Source organism: Glossina fuscipes, unplaced genomic scaffold, assembly GCF_014805625.2.
Source record: "Glossina fuscipes isolate IAEA_lab_2018 unplaced genomic scaffold, Yale_Gfus_2 2, whole genome shotgun sequence".
In the NCBI taxonomy this organism is placed as follows: domain Eukaryota; kingdom Metazoa; phylum Arthropoda; class Insecta; order Diptera; family Glossinidae; genus Glossina; species Glossina fuscipes.
Window position 1 is genome coordinate 19967579 of NW_023998416.1, and position 21422 is coordinate 19989000.

At 34.0% G+C, this 21422-nt stretch overlaps 4 protein-coding genes across 10 annotated transcripts; 1 reads left to right on the forward strand and 3 right to left on the reverse strand.

The window, feature by feature from the left end:
• Nucleotides 1–2911: 2911 nt before the first annotated feature.
• LOC119633219 (DNA damage-regulated autophagy modulator protein 1) lies at nt 2912–4260 on the reverse strand. The gene is made up of 4 exons (XM_038026649.1): nt 3865–4260; nt 3645–3766; nt 3203–3590; nt 2912–3133 (listed from the first exon to the last, which is right to left on the reverse strand). The coding sequence occupies exons 1-4, from the start codon at nt 3927–3929 to the stop codon at nt 2965–2967; spliced, it is 744 nt and encodes a 247-aa protein (XP_037882577.1). The 5' UTR covers nt 3930–4260; the 3' UTR covers nt 2912–2964.
• Nucleotides 4261–4717: 457 nt separating this feature from the next.
• Nucleotides 4718–6838, reverse strand: LOC119633217 (sentrin-specific protease 6-like). Its single transcript, XM_038026646.1, has 2 exons — nt 6758–6838; nt 4718–6689 (listed from the first exon to the last, which is right to left on the reverse strand). The coding sequence occupies exon 2, from the start codon at nt 6626–6628 to the stop codon at nt 5288–5290; it is 1341 nt and encodes a 446-aa protein (XP_037882574.1). The 5' UTR covers nt 6629–6689; nt 6758–6838; the 3' UTR covers nt 4718–5287.
• A 2420-nt stretch (nt 6839–9258) lies between these two features.
• On the forward strand, nt 9259–19752 carry LOC119633215 (protein peste-like). 7 transcript variants are annotated; one of them, XM_038026639.1, is made up of 7 exons: nt 9259–9502; nt 12640–12786; nt 15736–16044; nt 16122–16337; nt 16409–16712; nt 16783–17062; nt 19305–19752. In XM_038026639.1, exons 1-7 carry the CDS (start codon nt 9497–9499, stop codon nt 19648–19650), a joined length of 1608 nt encoding a protein of 535 aa, XP_037882567.1. In that variant the 5' UTR covers nt 9259–9496; the 3' UTR covers nt 19651–19752. The 7 variants fall into 7 exon arrangements, with proteins under 7 accessions (XP_037882567.1, XP_037882570.1, XP_037882568.1 ...); XM_038026642.1 differs by having other exon boundaries at nt 9260–9498; XM_038026640.1 differs by lacking the exon at nt 9259–9502 and adding an exon at nt 9891–10052.
• On the reverse strand, nt 19678–21047 carry LOC119633218 (protein FAM151B). Its single transcript, XM_038026647.1, has 4 exons — nt 20950–21047; nt 20715–20888; nt 20419–20660; nt 19678–20360 (listed from the first exon to the last, which is right to left on the reverse strand). The coding sequence occupies exons 1-4, from the start codon at nt 20972–20974 to the stop codon at nt 19779–19781; spliced, it is 1023 nt and encodes a 340-aa protein (XP_037882575.1). The 5' UTR covers nt 20975–21047; the 3' UTR covers nt 19678–19778.
• Between the last annotated feature and the right edge of the window lie 375 nt (nt 21048–21422).

The following is a 21422-nucleotide window of genomic DNA, read 5'->3' on the forward strand; positions in this document are numbered from 1 at the left end:
AATAATAGTAATAATAATAGGAATAATTTTTAAAAAACTGAAATATTTTTCCAGATATGAATTTTATGAACAATAAACTAAAAACTCCTTTTACCTAAATAAACTGTACTACAAATTTGCAGACGTTGTCAGCGAATGAACAAATAAAAGAAAAGAAATTCTATACGAACTATAAAATATTATAACACTTGCCGTAAGCACTACACAACCCAAATTACGACAATGCTCGAGATATATCTGGAGTTCTAGACACGCTTTAATCGACCGTAAACACGTTAACTTTCCGTTGTACGCGGTTCCTCCCGCACATGCGAGTTACACTTTAATTTTGCTTATATACAGTTGGTGTAAAGGGTACGAATGTCGGCTGCAGTTAGGTAGTCTTTACACCTAGACCCTTGACTGCATCTTTCGACACTCGAAATACGCGTTCTGTCCAACGAACATCATTTCGTATTCTCATGTCCAGAACATCATTGACACTGCCAAAGAGGAGGAGTTGTTCACCACTTCTTATTAGCTAAAAACCATTCTGCTATTTTTATGAGGTCTCGATTTATGCGTCGTTCGCCATGCTGTCTTCCGTAATGCAGTTGTTGGCCCCTTCAATTGATTCGTATAAAGTTTTTGCTATAAACAGCTAAGCAAACTCACTATCGAAAGATTACGTATAACCCTGAATCGGCGACTTTGTTCGGTTTTCTTGTCTATTTCATATCTTCGCTCATTCCAGATAGGTACAATTAAGCAAGACTTAAACAAAAATTGTTGTTAAACATTTTCGCTCTCTTATATAATTTTTGCGACTTGAATATTTTTAAACCAAGTAGCTAAACGAACGAATACTCCTGTACTCGCGTAGTTCAAATATAGGAATATTTCCCAGGAATGTGATATGCATTGTACTTGCACTTGATATCACAAAATGCCTCATAGCTTAATCGTACAATAAATTAATTTTTCATTCACCAATTCACAACTAATTAAGCCTGTTATTGTAAGCTATCACGTTCATGTCTGAACAGGAATATATCGCCTCAGTATCTAAACTTGAAATAATTCCGACAATTTATTCTATTAATATGTTTGAAAAATAGGTTAATCTCTATAGTTTTAAGATTTAAAGATTTAAAAATTGACAGGAGCTGGACTAAATGTATGCAAACAAAAAAAAAAAAAAATTAAAAAAGAATGATTTTAAAACACAAAACACGATATAATACTAGGGCTGGAGCAGATGGCAAACGTTATGCCTCTAGAAAAAGCATTTCGCTTACTCGCCAAATGTTTCATTTCATAAATTCTACCTCTTGAGAATCATCTGGCCTTACCTTTCATTTACAACTTCATTTCACTCAATTCCTTTTCTTCCTTCTTTAAAATATTTTCTGACAAGATTAATAACTTCAACATTCTAAAAACTGATTTACATAGCTTATTCTGCTCTTGTTTGTCCATATTTGCGACCTGTAATTAAGTTCTAACCAGCGAGAAAATCCACAAATATTCCGGCAATGACAAACCACCGTTGTTCGAACTTGTTCAATACCAAATGGAAATATTTTCCGCTAGTCTTTACTGATGAATTTAAGTGCGATGTTGTAGGCAGCGGCGTTTGCCTTCCGGATATCACTATAGAAGCCTACTTCTCAAATCACGTTTGTAGCACTATATTTTCGGCTGAATATCTTGCAATCCTAGAAGCCATCCGCTTAGCGAGCACTCAGCTGCAAAAGTAATTTCTTATAGTGTCAGAGAGCAAATCTGTCTTACCCGTTTTACAATGAGTTCGCTCAGATAAAAGTCACTCGTACATATGAAGAATCAGATTCTTAGCTTATAGCTTCAAGTTTAATAGGCTTTCTTTGGATGTGCAGTATATGAATAATCAGTCTTAAACACTTGTAAACACTTTGAAAATATAGTGGAATTCAACATAGAAAGCATATAAAATCTTATTAAACAGTCTTAAACAGTCGTAAACACTTGTAAACACTTTGAAAATATAGTGGAATTCAACATATATATATATATATATACGGGTATTCTTAGCAACAACGCTGCAGATAAAATTGCTTCTTCCGAAGCATCTTATTTTAATGCTCGTGCTGTGATTCCTGAAGATCTGAGGGTAATTGACAAAAAGTATTCAATTCTTTCTTGGCAATTGCGATGGAATAATTCACCTTACAGTCGTCATTTATTCTTTAATTTTTAGAAATAAATGAAGCCCTTTTCTTTATCAATTGCGAACTCAGACGTGAGATTATTTGTGTTATTAACGGGTTGATCTTTAATTAAACGGGATGTAATGGTCGTTTATTCAAAATTAACAAAGTAAACAACGGTTTATCTACATGTGGCGTCTTATAATCTCCTGGTCGTATCTTATTTGTCTCGCCGAATGTTACCAGTTCTATTCGCCATTACGCACTTCGCAAATTGAATATATGTGGTCTTTGTGAGCACAGCAATCTTTCTTGACATTTTGCATTCTCGTAATTTAACATAAGCGCTTACAGTCAATTTATGAATCTATTCTCTTTTACACTTTTCTAGTCTAGCACCCATCAATTCCTTCATAGGACACTTTATACTCATATACTACATTACATCTTACATATCGGAATTTACTCCTCGCTGTTCTGTTCTACCCTACGTGGCGGACAAGTGATATGCATATTTTAATAAAAACTACAAAAAAAAAAATAACGTGGCGGACGTACAACACGCAAAACTAAAAAAAGACTTAAATCAAGTAATCACTGGAATAAATAAATAATAATATTATATATCAAAATCTACTAAGGCCCAAACGAAAAACTCTGTGTTCACACTGGGCCTTTTTTACACATCTCAGCGAATTTTCGGTTGTTAATTTGCTGAATAACAGAAGAAGAAAAAGAAGATATAATAGGAAGCATCAATGTCAACAAAAATGATGTTATTTTATTTATGTTAATTTTAAGTTAAAGTTAAGGAATAAGATATTAAACGCAATTGTGGATGATCTATATCTAGATCGCGAAACTCTTCGGTGAATGTCAAGATATAAAAACTAAATATCGTCGCCATTATCCATTCAGAAATAGAACTAATTACATGAAAATGCCAGCCTCCATCAGACGGATACCTTGAATACAGTACAATTTATATTGATTTTCGCAATCTTTTTTTTTTCTTGCAAACTTTTCATACGTACCATTTTCTTGGATTTTGTCCTCTAAACAAGATGTGAGACATGACTCCCGTCACAGCCATTAAAATAAATAGCATAGTGCAACAAGCAGCCATTGCTAAACGGAGGTGAGCATTACGTTTTGTGCCGGCTATGGGGTATATCATATATGAAATTAACGATTGTAGCCAAAAGTATAAAGCGCCAAAACCAAAACACAGAAATGCTCCTGTAAAATGTACTATTCGCACGTTTGTCTCTTGAAAATTGCCGACTATGCTAATGCCTAAGCAGGAAGACCATCCGAACCACACAGCCAAACGATTGTAACGCAATAAATTATTACCTAGATCGGAATGGTGCTCGAATAATTGCAATATTTGACGGTAACGCACATAAACAGTTATGCCCACTGCGATAATAAATTTATGAGTCATATAATAACGGAAATATTGTCGATACTTACGTAGAACACTACCCAAATTAATCATTTGTCCGAAGACGCAACTCTCAGGCGAATAAGTGGCCGCATCGCTAATATAAGGAACTGTTGGAACTACATGCCCTTGCAAGACTGCTGCTATGTAACTGCAAAGCGTTTTGAAAAGAAGTCAAATGAGTTTGAGATTTTAATCAGATTAGCAGCATAGTTTTTGTTTTCGTTTTTCGGCCTTGCTTACACTTACGTTCCCACAAAGGATACTTGGAAAACTAAGAATACCGCTACAGGTATTAAATAGACGTTAGACATTTCCGGTAAATTTACAGCAACGTATTTCTCACGGTATATACAAAGAAAACACCTTTTTGTTTAAGATGGAACGAAAACAAAAATCAATGTTACCTAAGTTAAAATGGTAACACATTTGCTGTGATTTGTTTATGTAGATTTCGGCAAACAACGGTGAATTTTATTGCAATATCACAACGAACTTGCCAGATCGAAAAAACATTGATGTTCTGAAAAGAATAGTACGCATTATTTGAAAAACTCAACGCGTAAATCATTTTTTGCTGATTTGCAGACTCCCGAAAGAAGAAGAACATTTAACGATAAAGCGATGTGAGCTTTAAAATTATGTATTACCTTATAATAATAAAATTTGAAAATAAAATTGCAAGCCTTATGACTCGCCAAACTTGGCAATGCTTTTTCGATATTCATAACAATATTTTTGTTTAAAAAAGCGGGTAAACTTTTAATCGAGAGAAGAAAAAAGACCAATTATAAAATATATAATTATAAAATGTTTTGTCAATGTCATTATCTGCAAATGTATCGTCAATATTCGTATGTTCAGTAGAAACTTGAGCAATTTTTCATGTCGCATATGCCAAAAATTTCTATAGACCTATATTCATATTGATATATATATATTGAACGGCGCGTTTTCAATAGCATTCGTCTCACGCGACAGGATACCAAATTTCATCAATATATCTCTAAAATTGCGGGTTGTAGGTTGAAATAAAAAAAGAATCCAAAAATCCTTTACAGCAATAAGTAATAATAATAATAATAATAATAATAACTGTATGGAATTAGCAAAATGGCCAATTAAAAGCAGAGTTGAAGAAAAAACACCACAGTAAGTAAATCTATGGAAAGGTTTCAAATATTATAAGTAATCAATTTTCTCAAAATATGAAAATTTCCAAAAGACTTAACCAAAAGAACAAAATTTTTACATAATTACTATAAAGTTTAAACAAAGCTTAAAAGTTTAGTTAATTTTTGAACGACAGCGAACCTTTTGAAATATTGGGGCCTTTTCAATCTTGAGATGAGCTTAAAAGTGTGACCCATGTTTTTTTCTACCCTTTTTTTCGTTTTACTTAACCAAACAATCAACATCGAACGCCGAAATACTTTTTCATTTTCTTTTTTTTAAACAGAAGATATAATATTCAATATGGGATTTGGAGGAACGCGTTCAAATCGTATAAAAATACGAAACAAGACAGGTATATGTTAATATAAATTCTTTTTAGAAAAATGTTTTGCTATAAATAAATAAAGAATTTAATTAGTTTTTAATTAATAGTAGGAAAGTAGGAGTAAACTCAATGAACAAAGAACGGTGGCATCAAAATGCATTCAACGTAAGACTATTTTGGGCTGACACATCTTAATCTCTTACTTCTACACGTATCATCTCCAGATAATCTCGTTTCATCATCTGGATCATCTGAAGTTGCGATTATGGAACTCCCTTTACTCATTTCTTCCATTTCGAATTGACTACCGCACCTCTTTGGTTCAATCAGCTGCCCATTAAGTGTGGGAAATGGTATGTTAGGCAGTAAAATTTTATTGTTGCATTCTTTACGTTCATTTACAAGTTTTTGTAGCAAATTGGCTATATCTTCCCGTTTACGACTCACCGTAATTGTGTCGAACCAATTGGCCAAATGTTTAATTGGGATACGATAATCCCGTATAGGATTGTTGAAAAACTCTTCCACATACTGCAGCAAGTACAAACCGCAATCCGTAGAATTATTTTGCTGAGGAACTTTTACGTGGTGGCCGGGCATGTTGTACTTGTTAAAAATGGTAGGCGGCATTCCGGGTAGTTTCACTTTATACTCACAGCTCAGAAAATCTCGCAGAGCAGCCATAACGCCCTTGTGTGATGTAACGGCAAACGAATCAAAAATTAAAATTAAGGGTTGCTTGATGGGTTCTGGTGAGTTATTTACTGGACTGATATATGTTGATCCCAGGCTCTCATCCCCTGTAACGTAAACATTAGCCTCACCGCAGTCGTTTTCTCGATGACGTTTCGGCAACCGTGGCATTTCAAACGGAAGATGAGTGTCAAATGTTACCGGACCTTTAAGGCTTGGAAAGCATATAATGGCTAAAAACCAATGAGAATTTTCGTTTATGGGTACAATTATGAAATCCTTTTCAAAAAGATTCACATTCTTCGTCCAATTTCGAACACGAACATAGCTTTTCTCATCATCGGTTTCATTCACATGTTTGTGGAAATTTATGTCTCTCGCAAAAGTGGACAAAGTTTGATAGAAAAGTGCGCTAAATATAAAAGTACGAGCCCTTTCAACTTTGGAAATGCGATCGTAAAACCACTTTAAATAGAAATCAATTATGATATCGTTTACATATTGATCAGTAGCCAAACACAAATAATCTATTGTTTTAATGGAAATACCACCTCTTCCAGGGGGATAGATCAATAATTGTCGATTATCGTTGGATTGCAATTGCGTAATGCTTAAATTAGTTTCATTGGTTCCGTTGTGACCAACAAATTTGGGATCCGATTGAGTTGCCCGCTGTAGGAATCTCTGTGCATCAGAAAAGGATATTTCATCGAGGGAATTCCATATAGAGCGAATAATGCTGCCAGTATGATCATCAATGGAATCCAGTTGCAAAATAATGACACGTGCTTGATGCAGAACAGTTGAAAAATTCGTCATTTCTTCAAGTAAGGCTGGAACATCAGATACTCTTAAGACATTTTTGATATATTGAGCGCAGCTACGCAAAATAAAAAAGCATAACATGGAATTTTGTACTAAAGAAAAATGCGCAATAACTTTGGCCACCTCTTTTTTGTAAATATTCAAAGTGCACATCTCGTTGGGATTTTCTTGAAAAGGAGCTACAATCCGTATTCCTTTTGAATTAACAACTACCGGCTCTTTGGGTTCAAAAATATGAAGGCCCAAACGAACTAGTTTGCAGGTTAACACAGCAGTTAATGGATCAAATGGATCATTGCGATCACTAAGATCCGACCGTTTAAAATTGCAAATATCCATTATATTAAAGAAAAACCACAGTTTTTTTTTTTTTTTTGGTATGGTGAACAGAGATGGACTAAGCCAATAGATTTGTGGCTTATATGTCCAAATAATAATAAACTGTTGTAACTTTTAGTCACGATTATGTATAAAACGTAACAAAAAAATAAGCGCGGCCGTAATAACGCGGAGTGATCGTGTTAAATGTAGTTGTGTGTGTGTGTAATTGTGCTTGTTGATTTCTTGAAAGTTAAACAGTGTTGCAAACTTTGGCTGAAAACGAAAAGCAATGCTATGGTAATAGGAGATTATTAAACGCACAAACGAAAGAAAAAAAAAAAAGAAAGAGGAAAAAAAAAATTCTAAAAGGATAAATTAGCTTTTCTAATAAAGCAACTTAGTTCCCCGAGATGACGTACATTATTTGCTGCAAAGAGATCGAGAAGACAGCCATATAACTTGAAGAAGTTAAAGGAATCTCTAATGCCATCAAGCCTGTGACATCTGAAGATTAGATGCTCAGCAGACTCAACAACATTGCAAACTTCACAAACATCACATGGTATGGCGCGAATCATTTTTAAATAAACTTTGTCATAAGTGTGATCACTCATGAGTCTATAAAGAATTTTGATTTCCCAGGAATTAAAAGAAGATACAGGGAAGGGTTTAAATTGAAATGTGGGATTTAATTTATAGAAAAGACGATTGGATTTAACGCGCGCGATTACTTTAAATTCGTCGTTTAGCTGTTGAAGAATGTGGTTGCGAATTGCCCGAATTGCTTCATTGGGAGCATATTTGATGGACAAAATCAACACGAGCTCTCCCTGCATGAAAGTCGGCTTTTACATTTAAAAAACAGCGGCCACAGTGGCCACATAAAGTTAGCGAAATTTTTTGATGGATTACGCGATAGAGTTGCCAGCACCCACGTTTTTGATCAGCGTTGGTTAGCGAGGACATTTTATTACCTTTTTCTTATGTTTGGGAAAATAATACATGATATAAGTCGATGTTGCAATACAATATAATATAAAAAAAAAAATTAATTGACGCAATATGACACATAAAATTAGACAAATAGCATTTAAATTTGGAAAACGTCTTTTTTCATATTATTGTTTTTGCCTTTCTACCTTTTTTATTATTTTATCTCCGGTCAGTGTGATATGTCTTCAAAAGTAACGTGCCCTAGTTCAAATAGAGAAAGCGATGACCGAAAATTTAAAATTCTTGAATACCTAAGAAAACATGACCTTTTGAAACATTGTTCGCGTCTTCTGGCTTGAGTCCCTTCTGACTTTTATTGGCTCCGAAAGGCAAAAATATACTTACATTTAAGAGCTTTCCCAATCGATGAAAATATTCTAGTAACTATCGATTAGCGTTTAACTCAGAGATAAGAAAAAAAATTGAGAAAAACAAGGAAAAAACATGCTTATACATTAGAGAATGAAAATAGTACTTGATTTGCATCTAGACATGGGAATAGACAATAAAGTATATGGTATAATCCATTTCTTGTTCTGTTCTTATAGCCCATATTGTCAACTTTGTCTAAACTTCGATTTACTTATCGTTACCGTTCAGCGATTTAATCCAATTTTCGTTACTCGCCAAAGATTCACCATTAAGTGGTTTCCACTAAAGTATTTAAGAATGTGTGGCATATATACTTTATGGCTTTTCGGTTGACTAGATGTTACGAATCGCACAACTAATTTATATTAATTGACGCGGGTGTGAAAATGGCGCCAACTGTAATTTATATTGAGGTTCTACCCTCAAGCGATAACATTAGAATAAATTGTCTCGTACAGCGAGATCACATTAACCTTTCTAGGGACTTGTTCTAATCGTTTTGTTTTTTGCGATCTATGCAAAATTCAATAGATCGTATGTCTCTTCTCTCTCCCCCTTTCTTTGAATAATCTCGTGAAAAGTACATATAAGGAAGATTTTTCTTTGAAATCTTTTCCTTTATTTGGTGGAATAGTTAAATGTGTTTCTCTTGCATAAATCCTTCAAAAAAAAAAAATAATATATATATTGTGTCGCGTTGTGTTCTACTTTGTTACAAATCGCTCAACTAATTTATTATGGCTATGATAGGTTCGAGAACATCAGCAATTATAATAAATATTGGGGTTCTATAGCTTTGCCCTGAAACATTGTTTTATTGATAAGCCGGGACGTTCGTTTAAACGTACTTACGTACGTACGCACGTACGTACATATTGTGCTCCAGTATGTAAGACAAGTGATAAGAAAATTACGCGTTGCTTTCTTGTAAGCTAGAGAAAGAAAGAAAGAAAGAGAGTAAGGCATTTAATAAAATGCTTTAAACTAACTTTAGTTATTCAATTGATTTGAAAGAAGAAATTTCTTGTTTTTAAATGAATAAAATTTCAATTCTTAGGTGTATGCAAAATGTGTATTTAAATTTAATAAAGTGACATTATGTATAAAGAAGAATAATAAGAAGAAGAACAAGAATTTAAATCAATAAGTTTATTTGAATCTGAAAAATATGTACATATGTATGTAAGTTACATTACGATTCATTTCCGTCCATTAAAAGATCGTTTTAATGCGTTTAGAAATGAATTAAAATTTTTCATTTTACATAAAAAGTTAGATTTAAAAGTTTATGTGATCGAACTTAAAATAAATTGCGGTATAGGGAACTCGGCAGTAGATGGCTGCTATAATATATTTCAAAGAGAATGAAATGCTATAAAAAATGTATTATTCGCTCAATCGCTTAGACCGGAAAGATAAGCAGACTTAGACCCGTGCTTAAGATTACCGGTAATTAACTAAAAAAAATTGATCAAAATACTTGCTCTTTATTGAGACTTCTAATCTTTTTTATTATCAACGATCAGCCTAAAACTATTAGGTTGACGTAACTTTATCGTTTCAAGCTCTCTCAACACAAATTCAGTTAATATAAAGACCGGCAAACTGAAATGAGATCTTTCGGAGTCCGCAACGTTTTACTTATATGAATCTTTTTATTAAATTTTAACTCGTATCTGAATTATATCGAAATTAAATAAAAGGAGAGGCATTAGTTTTTCGCATTGTTAAGGTAAAGTTTAATACTTTTGATCTATGGGCATTGCCACACAAACGTCCATATGTCTGGTCTAGCATCAATCTATTACCGGAAACAATATATATTCAATATATGTATATATATTTATATATCTATAAGTATTAAAATTCCTTAATTATTAAAGAAAATAGCAGTAGAACCTTAACAACGCGGCCGATACGACGAGTGTAAGTTTTTTTTTAGAAGGACGCGTGCACCTATCGTGAATGCCTGCTATATAAAGCTACATATATAAATAGAATTGAAACCTTCATTGGAAGGAATAGAAAATAGAAAAAATAAATAAATAAATAAATAATTTTTATATATAAAGAAGAGATAAAGAAAAAATATTGTGAAATAAACGTGTTGAATGAAAATTTTCTGAGGAATTTCTTCTTCTCTTTTCATTCTTTTTTGTTTAAAACAAATGATATAAAAAATCATAACTTATTTTCAACGATCCCTTTTAAGCGTATACAGCCATAAAAAACAAGTGAGAAAAGTGGAGCCACTTAAGTGAAAATGAATTATGAGTTGTTCGGTGCCTACATGCAAAGCCTTTGCTCTTAACTTTAAACCCGTATCCGTCATCTATAGTTTAAAATTTATAAATGATTGTTGAAAAATGTTCACGTTTGGTTTTATTCTTCAATATTCTAACGATTAGGTCATTAAAAGTGAATTTGGGTCGGATCTCTGCAAAAGTGTTATTCAGAATAGTTTTCTTCTGAAGCACGTGTTTTATTTCGATTTTCAATCGGTTCAGAATCGTTTTCTTCTGAAGAATCCGCTTTATTCCGATCTTCAATCGGTTCAGAATCGTTTTCTTCTGACTCTATTGGAGCATGTCCGGCTTTATTAAAAACTGCACCCATGATCATTGAAATTGTTAGTCGAGACTCTTGCGAACTCGGCCACTTAGCCGAATTTAACGACAATTAGTACTAGTTTTCGTACATTTAAATATATAATTATTTATAAATTAAAGTGCATTTCTGTATTCCTTTTCCTCAAAATGTCAAAGAAAGCACGAAAACACAAAGAAATCTCTCAAGAGGTTAGAAATGTGATTATAAAGTTTAGAAGCGGGTAAAAATCGTACGGAGCAATAGCAACAACAATTGGAAATACAATGACACAAATACCACAGAAAATAAGCACCGATCAGGCTAACTAAAGAATCCTGCAGAGCATTAAAGAGGAAATATCATTAGAATTTTGACAAAAGAAGTGATATTCGGAGGGACTTCATATCGGTGAATAATGTGTTGCGAACCGGACGTAGTTCGTTGCCAAAAAAGATGCATTCTGTTACTTTTTTGGATATCCTTAGCGTCTTTTGCGCAGCAAACCTACAGATCGATTAACTGCTGTTAGTAGCGTTTGGTATCAACGGCTTCGCCACACTTTAACAGAGCACAACGTTCACTTTACACCAGTCAGACAGTGTGATCGTCTTACCAAAACGAATGACTTCCTTTTGTATCGTTCCGTGGGAGAATATTTGTAGACAAAAACTCGATATTTTCGTTGGTAGAAAATATATTTTTGTCTTTCAATATGTACTCTACACGTTGTGTTAGCCATCTATTTCTCAAATGGTCACTTCAAACTTGGACTTATAATGTACACTGAAACTCTCCGTGAACGAAGCTGTCCATCTATTTTAGTTATGTTTCGTAAGTATTAAGTACTTTTCAGGTCCTCACAATTTCTAAATTCAATAAGCGGCGCTTTAACCAAAAGTTTCGCACATCAAAAAATCCGTTCTTTATACATCAAATTATTCTGCAAAATACTCTACACAACTTCTCTTAAGAAAGTTATTCGTATAACGACTTTTCAAAACAAGGCGTAGAGCATTTTTGTTGCTTTGCTGTTTATTAAAAATGTCCTGCAAATTTTTCAAGTGCGTTTGGGGAATCGGATCCAAAAAGCAACCTGTGTAGTACAAGTTTAATCCTTACATAGGAAAGGATCCAAAAGTAGGCGTAGATTACAATTTTTTTCCATATAACTATTTTTCAGAATAGGGCATTATATGGGGATTGGTAGAAAATGTGCACCGATCCGAACCATTTTCAATAGCTTTCGTCCTTGGGTGAAAACACGTCACTGTACCAAAGTTCATCAGCAGCTTGAACAGAAGTTCACATGGGCAGACATCAGATGGACAGGTGGACAGATGTACAGACAGGCTTAGATCAACTCAGATTATGATTCTCAACCGATCGGTATAATAAGAGGTGGGGCTATTTTAAGCTCTTCTGCTTGTTACAAACGTTCGCGCTAACTTAATATACCCTGCCCCAGAAGTGGGGTAGAATATAATGATAAGAAAAATTTGAGAAAATTTTCATCAACAAAAAAAAAAATGAAATACTTTTAATAATTTTACACTCGTTGATCATCAATATATGTAGACCAGTTAGTGGCCAGTCTTCGATGCATAGCCCTTCTGACGTATAAGTACTTATGGTCGATATTTTAGTGATAACTTAGTTAGTAAGCACAGTGCTTGTGCAATACTTTATGTATTGACACATGGTACAGCTTTTTCTAATGGTCGTTTATACAGCTTTCGGTGCCTCACTCAATTATGACGAAAAACATTTATTTGTGGGCACAACGTGGTGTCGTTATTGCTTTCGGCTCGGTTTTCATCTCAGCTGGAATATACTTGTATTTAAACTGGATTGATATTTTCACACGGGCCCGCGGCAAAGTAAGTACATATTATTCAATTTATTTAAAATATTAACCGGTTTTACAACAGGTAGATAATAGCACAAAAAAATATTATGTGAATTTGCCTATAATTTGCATTTGATATTAATTTTTTATCAATTTCAAACCAAAGATAATCGTTAAGTAAACATTTTGATTAAAAAGTACGCACTTAATCCCGTTACAAACGAAGTTTTTAATTAATAAGTTTTTACAATTGCTTCCCGTTGCAATGATCGAAAAGCACATATCGCATATGTCAATCATGATCTGTTGTGTGTACTTTGTTGCCCATTTCACCATAAAATTGCACATAAATATATTTATTAAAGGTCATTATTGTAAAAAACAATTAAAAAACTTATAGTCGAGCAGGGTCGATCGTTCAATACCCTACATCACTTCGGTCAAAAGAATTGTTTAATGTAAAATACAAAAAAAATTATGCTTCCTCCGAGTAGTCTTGGAAGAGTATGGAAGAGTGCTTAAAATGTGAATTAACATAGGTAACACAGGTTTAACAAAATCTTCTTACTGTAATTCACCTGTTTATATCGTTCCCCACTTATAATACATGATATAGTAAGCGGTATGCGACGTAGGTAATACCCAGAAGGGCTTAGGATCGACTTATTTTCTGTTAGACCAATGGAACTTGTCTGTCCGCCTGTCCGTCTGACGTCTACTAATGTATTTTGATGAAATTTGGTACACTGAGATGCTTTGATCCAAGGACGAATGTTAGTGAAAATGGCTCTGATCGTTCTAATTTTTCCACCACTAAGGTTAATGGAAAAAAAATTTCCATTTTGAAAATTTTTCGACAAAAAACGCTGAGTTATAATAATTTCCTATTCCAGATTGGCATGAGAAACTTGGTTCGTTTGGAGCAATTTCTGGAATTCCCTCTCATTTAACCATTCCTATGAAAACTGATTTAGTTTATATGGTAAAAATTTATGTTTTGAATATTTCATGGTGAAAATTGGTTCATAGTAGTAAATTAACAAAAAATCAACATTACCGAATTTGGACCGCATAGGTATATTTTTTGAATACTACAGCATATAAAGATTCTCAGAAAATGTAAACCCTTATATGCCAAAAAGGCCCAATTGTTAATGTTTTGTGATGAAAAATTGCTCACATGGGTCTACTTCTTAGACCCCACTCTATATAAGATTTCTCATAAATATTAAATCCTTCATAAAATGGTTCAATTTTTAACATGTTACTATGAAAATTGTTCTTCAGTAGAAATGTAGCAAAGAAATGAAGGGTGGGGAATTTGGATTACATAGATCTATTTTTCAAAACCTTACCATATATAGGGGTTGTCATGAAAAGCCCTTATATGGAGAGAAAATCTACTTCATAGTTTTTATATGGTAGAAATTGACAAATAATAAAATTTTTGGAAAGTAAATGAAGTTTGCTAAATTTGGGTCCGTCATCTGATGTTTTAGACGTCCGGGCTTTGGTGGAAAGTGGCCCTTGGCATAAAAATCATTCCCAGTTTTTGGTATATTATTACTAAAACGAGTGAATCACGAATGAATGGCCGAAATGGTGTAGGGTATCTAGAGGGTCGTCTCCGCCCGGCTATAATGTTTTTACTTGTTTAATAGTTAGGAAAGTTAATAGGTAGGAAAGTTTTTATTGTGTGTGTGTGTGTGTGTGTGTGTGTGTGTGTGAGAGAGAGAGAGTGTATAAAGTCCCAAAACCTATGACAAGAAAACAAATTGCTTTGCCTTATAACTAGTGACCGCTCGCAGCGCCAGACAGCGACTGCGTATTTAAGAATTAGTGCTGGAAAATGAATCCTCTGTCTTAAGTCGTCCGCCTTGTCTAGCGTGATGGGATTTGAATATCTTTTGTGTTAGTTACTCGAAGTAATTAAAGCCACCGAATATCCGTCGGTCAAACAGTTTCCGTTAATTCAAATACCGCCAAATGTATAAAATATGCGTATCATTTTTACATAATTATATAAAATTAATTAAAATAATTTTATAAATTGTTTAATGTTAATTTTATAGTTGGTGAAGCATCTTTATATTAATTCATACAAATGGATTAGAGTTAATGTGAGGTGTGACTATTTATAAACATACACACGCAACTTTGTAAAATGAAGAAATATATAATATAAAAGACTGATAAGCGATTAGTAAAAAACGACTCACATAAATATATGTGTTGATCAATCAAAGCAGTTGAAATTTATGAAAAATATATCACATGTGCTGTTGGGTATAAATATCGAAAAAATATATTATTATTATTATTATTATTGGTTATCTACAACAATGATATAAATTCTAGAAATAAAATGTAGGATTAGCAGAAGCAGCTGTGACCATCGGCCTTTTCTTTTAAAGATAGACGAGATGATTAGTTTAGTCGATTTAATAAATTAATTTAAATAATTTATTGAATCTGGTACTATGTTCACTCCGAATACATTCAAGATGTCCTTACGGCAAGGCCCAAAGAAATTCCTCTTTCTTTATGTTCAAAACTTTCTTGAAGGTATTATTATATCAATCAATAAGTCTCCAGTCTAGTGCAAATATAGCAACACTGCTGGCATACCTATATCAGTTCTGGATAGTACCAATATTCAAATGACGCTTGTCAAAATGTCACGACCACAGTGTTAAAATGATTCGAGGCTTGGGTCGAAACATGTCAGTGCTCCAAATCCGAAATGTCTCAAATATACGTGGGCAAACATCGAGCGAACAGACAGAAAAACAAGCTTAAATTAATATAATGAAAGATGGATCTATCTCAAGTACTTCTTGGTGCTGTATATACAAGTAGTGTAGGGTAAATAAATGGAATTTTATCTCGGTTTAGGTAGTCAAGCGCAACCAACATGGCTGCATTGCTACTCTAGTCGTTTATGAGAAATTAATTTATTTGTTTACATTGAATATTTTAGCAAATGTTCCTGGGACCTGAGTCGCCGGCATTTAGCGATTGGAAAACACCACCGCTCCAATTAAATTTAGATCTGTACTTGTTCAATTGGACAAATCCTCAAGACTTTCATCGAAATTCAAACAAAAAACCACATTTTGTAGAGTTAGGTCCGTATCGGTTCGTCGAGAAAGTCGAGAAAGTCGATATCGTGTGGCATACAAACAATCATTCCGTGTCGTATCGTAAGAAATCGGTATTTCATTTTGACCCTGAGAACAGCAAGGGAAGTTTAAGCGATAAAATTACTAGCGTGAACGTTGTGGCCCATGTATGTATACATACATCTTTCATATATTTCTTCCTAGGACGAATGTAATAATTCTCTTGTCTTCTTGTCTTTTACAGTCGATCGCGTTAAAATCTAAAGATGATAGTAATTTTCAAAAAATGCTAATCGCACGAACCCTAAAAATGTATAACGCTGGCGTATCAATTACAAAAACAGCCGATGAATGGTTATTTACTGGTTACGTTGATCCGTTTCTAAGTTTAGGAAATCTGTTATCTAAATTTAATAAAGATGTGAAAATACCTTATGACCGAGTAGGCTACTTATATACGGTTAGTCGTCAAGCAAATCATTTAATTGAGTTTTTCGATGATATTTTAAGAAAATCCTTGTTTATATATAGCGCAATAATAGTGCGACTTATGATGGCCACTTTAATGTGTTCACGGGTGCCGACGATATAAGAAAAATGGGACAGATTCACACGTGGAATTACAAAAAGCATAGCAGGATATTTGAGGGTGAATATGGTCAAGTTACAGGGTCGATGGGTGAGTTTTTTCCACCGAACTTAACACCTCAGGATACTTTGTGGCTGTTCGTTCCTAATATTTGTCGAGCGGTACCTTTCGATTACACGGAAAGCGTGCAAATTCACAATGTTAATGCCCATAAGTACAGCGTTGGAGAAAGACTACTGGATAACGGTAACTTACGAAAGAAATTTTTAAAAGACTCTTTCATAGTTTTACAGATTTTCGGATAAATGTTTTTTAGGAACATTATTCCCTTCAAATAAATGCTTTTGTATTGGTGGCAAATGTGAGCGTTCCGGGGTGCTTAACATTGGCGCCTGCGCATACAATGCATCGATGTATATATCCTTGCCCCACTTCTATAAAGCTGATCCCTACTATTTGGATGCGATTGAAGGCTTGAAGCCAGAGAAGGAAAAGCATGAATTCTTTATGACCGTAGAGCCAAACTTAGGAGTTCCTATGGATGTAGGTGGAGGATTTCAAGGAAATTATCTTTTGGAACCAATAGAATATCTACCGTGAGTGAATTTTTTTTTTATAATTCAAATTTTATCCTTTGTGCGTTAATTAGACTTTAATTAATTATTAATCATATTAAGTTCAGTCCCTCTATTTATAGCTCATTTAAAATCATTTAATACAGTAAAAGCTCCTTATTCGCGCTTTCTTTATTTGCGGTTTCACTATTCGTGGATTAAAAAAATGCGACTCAATTCCCATATTCGCGGCTATAAATTCCTTTATTCGTGAATTTTTTTGTGACTGTTTCCGGAATTGTTTTGTTTCTGAAGTTGAAACTTATTTAAAAAAACAGTTTTAGACTTTAAAGCACTTCTAGTTTTGGACAATGCACCAGGTCTTCCTCGCGAACTTGAAATTATGCGTCCAAACATAAAATTGACATTTTTACCTTCCAATACGATGGCTTTGCTTCAACCTATGGGCCAACGAATAATCGACGCCTTTAAGCTCTATTACATTAGACGAACCTTCAAAATCATATTGGATAATATAGAAGGTAATCCTGATATGAATGTTATGGAATGCACGAAGAAATTTGTCGTAGCAAAATGCTTCGTAAACATAAAAGAATCATTAGAAGAACTGAAGCCACACACATTGAAGCCATGCTGGAAAAAACTGTGGCTTGCTCTGACTGCGGAAAATGACGAAGAATCTGTGAAAGTTCAAACTATGACTGCAAACATAGCCGAAATCGCCAATGGAATAGGACGAGATGGGTTCGAACAGATAGAATCAAGTGACATTCAGGAATTGCTTGAATCGCAAGATGAAGATTTGACTGAAACCGACTTGGAGGAAATGTTAAATTCCCCGCCTATTGAAGAAGAGGCTTCAACAAGCACTGGAAACGTGACATTTAATTTGAAAAGTCTTAGTGAAGATTTAAGAATGGCAAACGAGCTTCGCGATTCTATGGAACAGAGTCTTATTTTTGTACGGCAAATTGCTAATGCGACTGCAGCCTATCACTCTGATTTGAATTGAAGGAGCTTTTAAAAACTGCCAAGCAAGAGAAACTTGCAAAATTCTTCAAACCATTACCTAAGCCTTAAGATAATTATTCAAGATGTTCAAAACCTTCAACTAAATTGATTTTTTTATATAATTGATTTTATTTTATTTTGTCACCTAGGAACGTATCCTCTATAATTCCATATAAATTACCATTCCGTATTCACGGTTCCTGTATTCGAGGCAATTTTATGGGACGTATTACCCGCGAATAAAGCGCTTTTACTGCATTTATCATTTACTGCATTTTACTGCATATTAACAATTTATAGTCTTCATATCCTACACTGCTTATGGTACAGATTGTACTAAGTTTGCGCTGATGTACGTAACGTTCAGAGGGACTTAAGACAGACGTACAGTTTATTATACCGATCGATTCAGAATCATTTTCTGATTCAATTTAAACAAGTTTGTCCGTCTGTCCGCCCAGGTATTCTTGTGTTGAACCTATAGGCCGAGTTTTTTTTGATGATACGCCCAAGGACGACTGTTATTGAAAATGGTTCAAGTTACACGCTTAAGGGTTGCTTGCTTAACTTCGATTATTTTCTATCATCCGATTGTTGTCCATTTAAGCATCTTCCGACTCGTAAAAAATTTTGAGCGGAAAATATCCTTACTTGGAGAATAAGGTACCGTGGTCCTCAGGACTATTGACAAATAATTAAGGTGCTCTTGATCGATGATGAATTGTGTGCAATCTTTCGTCGTCTGATGGTTGGAAGTGTGATTAAACATATATATATATATTTTTATTCGACGTAAGATTTGAAGTCTTCATCGATTTAGGCCAATCTGTCCGTACATCCGTGTAGCCGCATTTGCCTGTTATTAGAACACCCAAAGTAGGAAAAATGGCAGAAGAAAATTAAGGCTTGGCATTTATACGCTCACCTGATACTTCAAGTTAAAAAAAAAATGGCGAAAAGTAACTCACTACAAATATCCATATAAAGTTTATCGCAAATACTTAGATACCGGAAGCTTGGCATGGCCATCCCAAAAAGCATCCACAATAAGTCTTGCATGTAAATCTAAAAAAAACTTGACAGAGCTATCTAATACGAGAAATGTAACACGCTAATTGCCAAGCTGCCTCAAACCACAGCAAGATTTATTCACTTTTTCAATTGTATTAACTTTTTATATAAGGGATATGTCCCTTGCTTCCTAAAAGGCGTTTGTTTAATATTCATTCTTGTTATTATGTTCTTATTTTAGGCCTTTTGATCGTGTACAGCGCGCATTTATACCACTAATGTGGGGTGAAGAAAGAGTGCGGGTCCTACCTGAAATGGCGGAAGGTATTGGTTTGGTGCCGATGATCATACTAATTGGTCACATATTTACTGGGGCATTATTAGCCCTTGGTGTGATATTAATATGCTGGTATCCAGCGAAATCAATAACATCCAACTATTTGTGTTCCAAACAAAAAGTAGGCTTTTTAAAACGAGTTACTTCGAATGCGAATATGAAAACGACATCGTTACCACGGAAATCGTCAACCGATTTAGAAAATACAGATTTGCTGCAAAAGAACAAAATCATTATTTTAGGAAGTTAAGTCTCTATAACTCTAGTGTAACTTAAATACCTCGTTTCGATTTTAGCTAAAATTATAAGTTTTAGGTGCACAGCGTATATATTTTTTAAGGGAATTAAAATGTTTTTTTATTCAATAATAGATTTTTTTTAGTTACGGGATTTTTTTAAAAATAAACTGATTAAAATTACACCTATGCTAGCTAAACTGAAATATAATAGAGAAGTGCAGGGTCCAATACCAAGCGAATTGCATACATTCGTTCGTAAGACTGGCAAATTTAATTGCTTCTCTAAAGCAACGGGAACATCCAGATATACTCTATTCGGGCCAAAGGATAAAATCAATTCTTTTAATTTTTCCGTATCAACACAATCTGACGGCGCCGACCATATGGTAATAGTGCAGTGATTTGTAACTTCCACTTCTCGGATAAGGTCACGTAAAACCTTTTTGCTATTGGCAGCTAAGCCTGCTCGCAATGGAAACGTTATGGAGAGACCGGATTCGTTGATTTTGTTTTCACTTATAACGGTAAGCATAGCTGTAATATCATCAGGAGTGTAGAAATCGTCAATGTGACCTTCACTGGTAGTCCAACCTATTGAAAGAACAGCTTTTTTAAATTGCTTGCAACCAGTCAGGAAACGTTTTGGATCGACCGGATGCGCGCGAATTCCGTTACCGGCATGTTCAATAATATCAGCATTCAGCCAGACAGGATAAGTCATCTAAAAAATTAATTGCTTTTAGGATATCTTCTTCTATATGTTATTGAGAAAGACGTACCTCTGGTATTGCAAACTTTAAGGTATCCAAAGCTCCTTCAAACACTTCTATAGATTTGAAATCTAATTTAATGCCCTTCATTTTGATGGGGCTGTTAAGATTAAAGAGTTTAACTTGCAAAAGAAATGAATCTAAACTTAGATCAGAGCTTGTAAGCGGTGGATGAGCCATTATTGGGACAACAGGACCGTTGTTGAAGAGTTTACCCAAAACGATATCAGCTTCAATCATATCATAATCACCTGAATTTAAAAGATATATCAAGTACGATAAAGAGTTTACGCTTCCTTACTTGCCATTTAAAGCTTCATCCAATAATTGTTGACAATTAACAGCATGAGCCCATTTTACGGCCAGAAGATTACGCGCTCTTTCCTTTTCAGTTTTTTTATCATCATCGTGAACAGAAGATTTTGTTTCGAGCGGGGCATACATCAATTCCGACGATCCATTCAATTTGTGGAATAAAGCTGTAAATATATGATTATAAGCATTATTGAAAATATCTCTTAGCCCCATAAAGCATCTTACCAGGAAACGCTTCCTCATATAGCATTTTCAATTTTATTAGTTTTTATTTAAAAAAAAGCTTTCAAATACTCATGCAATACAAGCTAATGTAAAAATATATTAAACTGTCACAATTATTGAATTTTTATCAAAAAAAAAGTTTGTTTTCTTTTATTTAATTTTCTAACAGCAAAGAAAAAGGCGAAATTGCATTGCCTAAAATCAAAGTAAACACATTAGTATGCGAACATAGTTTTCTCATAACTCTTCGCTCTACTAGTTTCCATACACAAAATGATGCTCTCTTGATTTCAATACTCACAATTTTCTAACAACCAAAGCAAAAAAAAAACGCAATCCTTATCTTACCTTAGCTAGTGGAAAAGCAATATTTGTAAAACCTTTCTCTGTTTTAGTTTACATATAAAAAAAACAATAACTCTCTTCTTCCGTGCTTTACTTTCTCCGACTTTCTAATAACAAAGTCAATATAC